Source organism: Diprion similis, chromosome 10 (assembly GCF_021155765.1).
Source record: "Diprion similis isolate iyDipSimi1 chromosome 10, iyDipSimi1.1, whole genome shotgun sequence".
Lineage (NCBI taxonomy): Eukaryota > Metazoa > Arthropoda > Insecta > Hymenoptera > Diprionidae > Diprion > Diprion similis.
In genome coordinates this window covers 2,100,682-2,106,681 of record NC_060114.1, presented here as the reverse complement: position 1 = coordinate 2,106,681, position 6,000 = coordinate 2,100,682, and the positions used below count along the sequence as shown (strand labels likewise).

General features: G+C 40.8%; 1 protein-coding gene across 1 annotated transcript; it reads left to right on the top strand.

Moving 5' to 3' along the window:
* Positions 1-1,715: 1,715 nt before the first annotated feature.
* On the top strand, positions 1,716-5,705 carry LOC124411370 (uncharacterized protein K02A2.6-like). Its single transcript, XM_046890464.1, has one exon. It carries the CDS (start codon positions 1,716-1,718, stop codon positions 5,703-5,705), a length of 3,990 nt encoding a protein of 1,329 aa, XP_046746420.1.
* Positions 5,706-6,000: the final 295 nt, after the last annotated feature.

Sequence of the window (6,000 nt, the reverse complement as noted above, 5' to 3'; positions counted from 1 at the left end):
TTTTTCAACCCTAATTCAAATTAGATCAGAATAAATCCAGACATCACAGAGAATAACTTCAGACATCATAGAAAGCAGAACAACTTTAGAAAAGAGTTTAATCCAGAAATCATAGAAAAGTTTAGACTCAGTGAATAAAGTCAAACTCAGAACCTCGAAGATTTAATAACAGTTGTGATTGTGATAAGCAAAACACCAGTTTATAAACCATTGTAAATTCAACAACTGAGAAGTTAAAGAAGATTGTTGATTATTAATAAATGTTTATCCTAAATTAAAGTGTTGTGTAAAGAGAATTATTTCAATCACGCATAGTGATGGTTGGCACGAGCCTAATTACCTGACAAACTCTCAGAATTAATTGAACCGAACGAGAAGAGCTGAGGAGCTGATCAGCAGATTTTCGAACATCAACTACGTAAGTCAAGAGATTAACCAAAATCACGCAGTGAATCATAATCGACTCGTGGCGTTCCTCTCAGAACGTAACAGAAGTACGCCACGTAAATACAGACTCGGAATGTATCGACGTGAGTCAATCCGGATAGTCTCTCCGTGTAGCAGCGAGCGGACTTTGAGCCAAAAGATTTGATTTCCTCCCCCTCAAGGTCGGAGCAATCTGAACAGATCGCATTTAGGTTATTTGGGACTCGACAAATATATATAGCGAACCTGGTGATTACGATAGTCGATACGCCAAACTTACAATCAAATGGCAGGGAAGTGGCAACAGGCAAGTAGGCCGAGTTTCCGATTCATCTATCAATGCGTCCACCGGACACTGCGTATAATAAGGAAATTGAAATATTGCACCCTGTATCAAATCGACAACGAAGTTAAGATATACGAACGTCAATTTCACAGTGTCCGAGAATCCTTAGTTCGTTCGAAGTGAGCTACGACCACGGACTTACGGATGGCGCCTCCCTTGCGGGGGTATTCCAAAAGACGGAAGGGGACTTGAGTTATCAGCCATCATAATAGGAGCCATTTGCGCGCCACGTTCAAACCGGTCACTCTACATAATAATTACTATCGAAGGAGTTTACTGATAAATTTAGGCTTAAATTTAGTGATTCATTTTCTCGAATAATAATCTATATTGTTTTATTTGGGCATGATCATACTTTTTGATAATTATATGAATATTGACTAAAGTAAGACTTTTATCCGTATAAAGTAATGGCTCGCTAAAGTATTTATTCGGGGCAAATAATTTATAATTTTGATCTAACAATCAGCAGCCTGTGAGGTAATTTACATTATTTGGTGTACATTCTGAGCTTGGATTTGTTGAAAACAGCTCCAAACTCATATCTTTATTCGAAATAAAAGTGAGCTACGACATTTATATACAAATTACACAGTAAATATTACCTTGGATCTAACCGAAGTCTCCCAGCCACAGGTAGCGCCAAATTAACTCTTGTAGTGTCCGGTAGAGTACGATAGATGGCAGGGCGATGCAGGGAGAGGGAAAAGACGACAGACAATGGCGGTACGCTAATAAAGTGACATGTGTGCAATACGACGGAGTGTTTGAATACGTTTCCCACCCAACTAGCGATCGAGTAGAATCGTAGACTAAGGAAATCTGAAAGCATTACATTGGCGACGAGGTGAAAAAGAAAAACAAGAAGAAAAGTAACAACCCAAGAAAAGGGAAAAAAAAGCATACGAAAAGTGTACAGAACGACGCTCAAACATAACCTAAGATGGCGTCCACGCGGGAAGTAGAAACTTTTTCCGTACAAGCGAATGGATCGGCAGTAGCAACGAAGTGGAAAAGATGGCTGAGAGCATTCGAGTTATATATGAGCACGAGAAACGTCGTGAATCCACAACGAAAGCGAGACTTTCTACTACACACAGCCGGATTAGAGGTACAAGATATCTATTATACATTTAATATTGAGGAAGAAGAAGGAACAGATATATATAAAGAAACAATAAAACGGCTAGATGAGTATTTCAAGCCAACGGTTAATGAACCATACGAAAGACTTTTGTTCCGCTCAATAACGCAACAAGATAATGAATCAGTTAACCAGTTTTATGTCCGTCTGAAGCAGCAAGCTCAAAACTGTGCATTCGGCGATATGGAAGACCAAATGATAAGGGACCAGATAATAGAGAAAATCCAATCTAGCGCGTTACGTCAAAAACTATTAGAAGAAGGAAGAAACCTCACCTTACAAAGGGCATTGGAACTGATCAGGTTAGGGGAATCATCGCAGCAACACACGAATGCCATCGAGCATAAGGAGGAGACCGTCAACAGAATACAAAGCAAACAAAACCACCATGGATCGATGAGACAAAATCAACCAAAAGCACAAGGTCAGCCAAAAGAATCATACAAATGCCATCGCTGTGGGTATACGGGACATTACGCAGCAGATAAAAAGTGCCCAGCGTGGGGGAAAACTTGTGAGAAATGTGGTTTGAAAGATCATTTCCAGATAGTATGCAAAACCAAAAAAGGCGCCAAAGCAAGAGATAAAGGAAGAAGAGATGTCCGCCAAGTAGAAGAGGAGGACGAAGTTCATCGAATACATAGTAGAGCACCAACCGAGCAAGAAGGACAACAGAAAGAATACGCATTTGGAATCAGAGCAGTACAAGAATCGGAGAACGATATAAACCTGAAAATAAAAATGGGGGGAGTACAAACAGAAATGCTGATTGACTCAGGAGCGACCTGCAACATCATAGGTAGGCGTCAGTGGGAGTATTTGAAATCCAAGGGTATTAAATGTGAATCTTACAAAAGTAATAAAATACTCTATGCCTATGGTAGTAAAAAACCGCTAGAAATATTGGGAGCGTTTGAAACAAAGATTGAACTAATAACAAAGAAAACAGCAGTCAACGCAGAAGTAGTAGTTCTTGATGGAGAAGGTGGAGCACTGCTAGGAAAAGAAACCGCATTGAGGTTAGGAGTGCTAAAGATTGAGACGAATATCAACGCGGTAGAACAGAACAGGGCAACAGAAGGCTGGAACAAGGAATTTAAGGACGTGTTTACGGGCTTGGGAAAATTGAAAGATTTCCAGTTGCAAATACCAATCAAAAAAGATTTTATACCAGTAGCCCAACCCGTAAGAAGATTGCCATATCACCTTAGGGATATAGAAAGACAACTAGTCAACGAACTGTTGGAGTTGGATATAATCGAACGAGTCGAGGGACCGACACCCTGGGTATCGCCAACACAACTAGTACCAAAAACAAAAACCAAATGGAGACTGTGCATTGACATGCGAAGAGCAAATGAGGCAATCGAAAGAGAACGCTTTCCGATACGTACCATCGAAGAAACCCTACAAAGCCTGAACGGAAGCAAAATCTACAGCAAACTAGACATCAAGTGGGCTTACCACCAAATCGAATTGAGCGAAGAATCGCGAGAGATAACAACATTCTGTACCTCAGATGGGTTATTTAGATACAAGAGATTAATGTTTGGTGTAAACTGTGCGCCAGAAATGTATCAAAGGGTCATCATGCAGACTCTTCAAGGCTGTAAGGGCGTCGTCAATTATCTTGATGACATTGTTGTACATGGGCAGACTCAAGAGGAACACGATGGAAATCTCCGAAAAGTTCTGCAAATACTCGAAGAAAAGGGACTCACCTTAAACGGGGAGAAATGCCAATTTAGTTGTCGAGAGATAAAATTTCTAGGACATCACATATCTGAAAAGGGAATACGACCAACAGAAAATAGTATTGAGGCAGTCCTAGAGTTCAGGACACCAGAGAACGCAGAGGAGGTCAGAAGTTTTCTTGGACTTATCAACTTCTCGTCACGGTTCATACCAGACCTTGCAACAACAAGCGAGCCGTTGAGAAGACTAACAAAGAAAAACCACAAATTCGAATGGAATAAGGAACAAGAAAGAGCCTTCCAAGAACTAAAAAAAGCTATAGTCCGACCAGGGACATTAGGATTTTTCCAGAAGGGGGTGAAAACACAAGTTATTGCAGATGCCAGCCCAGTAGGTCTTGGAGCTGTATTAATCCAAATACAGAAAGATGGACCTAGAGTGATAAAATATGTAAGTAAAGCGCTATCCGATGTAGAAAAGAGGTACTCTCAAACTGAAAAAGAAGCCCTCGCATTAGTATGGGCATGTGAGAAGTTTCATCTATATCTATATGGAAGCGAGTTTGACCTGATCACGGACCATAAACCCTTAGAAGTCATTTTCGGACCGAGATCAAAACCCTGTGCGAGGATAGAACGATGGGTCTTACGCCTGCTAACCTATAAATACAGAGTGATTTACAAGCCAGGGCGATCCAATATTGCCGACCCATTGTCAAGACTTCTAGATCTTCAAGGAAAGCCAAAAGTAGAGGAGATAGATTTGGTACGAGTCGTTGTTGAGGCTGCAGTTCCTAAAACAATGACACTGGAACAAATCAAAAAGGAAACAGAAGTAGACGAAGAAATACAAAAGATAAAGAGAAGCTTGGAAACCAATAAATGGGAAAAGGAACATAAGATGTACGAAGTGATCCAACATGAACTAGGAACAGTAGATGACATCCTAGTACGAGGCACACGAATCATCCTACCGAGAAGTCTACACAAAGAAGCAATGGAACTAGCCCACGAGGGACACTTAGGAATCGTTGGAATGAAGCAAAGACTCCGGACGAAAGTCTGGTGGACGACACTGGCTAAGGACGTGGAAAAATGGTGCAAATCTTGCCATGGATGCCAATTAGTTGGAGCGCCTGACCCGCCGGAACCAATGACGAGGACAACACTACCAAGTGGACCATGGGAACTAGTCAGCATGGATTTTTTGGGACCACTTCCATCGGGACACTACCTATTAGTTTTGGTCGATTACTATAGTCGATTTTATGAGGTAGAAATCATGATGTCAATAACCGCAAGTAAACTACTAGAAAGATTGAAAGTAATATTTGCCCGATATGGAATTCCGAACACCATTATAAGCGATAATGGGAGGACATTCATCGAAAAAGAATTTAAGGCTTACATGGAAGAACACGGAATACATCATCACTATACAACCCCGTTATGGCCTTCAGCTAATGGAGAGGTTGAACGTCAGAACAGGTCAATAGAAAAACGACTAAGGATAGCCCAGGCGACAGGGAAAGATTGGAAAGAGGAACTTTGGAAATACCTGTTCGCTTACCGGACTACGCCACACAACACAACAGGGGTAACACCTGCGGAACTCATGTTCAAACGGAACATCAGAACCAAACTTCCAGACTTGACGTTAACAAACACCGAACCAAACGACGAAGAAATCCGAGATAGAGATAGGCTAAATAAAGGAAAAGGGAAAATATATGCCGATGACAGAAGAAACGCGAAGCCAACTCAAATCTCAGAAGGAGACCTGGTATTAATACAACAACAAAAAAGGAATAAACTGACTACACCATTCAAGTCAACACCATTAACTGTGGTTCAAAAAGATGGAAACTCGATAGTAGCAGAGACACCGGACGGGACAAAATATCGACGAAACTCGACACATTTTAAGAAATACGTCGAAAGGCAAGACGCAGACGAAGGCAAAGTTGAAAATAATCCAACTGAACTCAGCACGACCAAAGAAAATACTCAGACACAACCGGAGCCACGGGAGAGAGAAAGACCTAAAAGAAATATCAAGACACCGAACCGATTTAATGATTATGACTTAACATAAGTGAAGAATTTAATGATTATGACTTAACATAAGTAAAGAAACCTTTATAAGAAACGTTATCGTAGTATATAAGCATTGTATTGAAATAACTAAGAAATATTAAAATGTATGTCGAAAGAACTTTAAAAGAAAGAAGGGATTGTAGTGTCCGGTAGAGTACGATAGATGGCAGGGCGATGCAGGGAGAGGGAAAAGACGACAGACAATGGCGGTACGCTAATAAAGTGACATGTGTGCAATACGACGGAGTGTTTGAATACGTTTCCCACCCAACTAGCGATCGAGTAGAATCGTA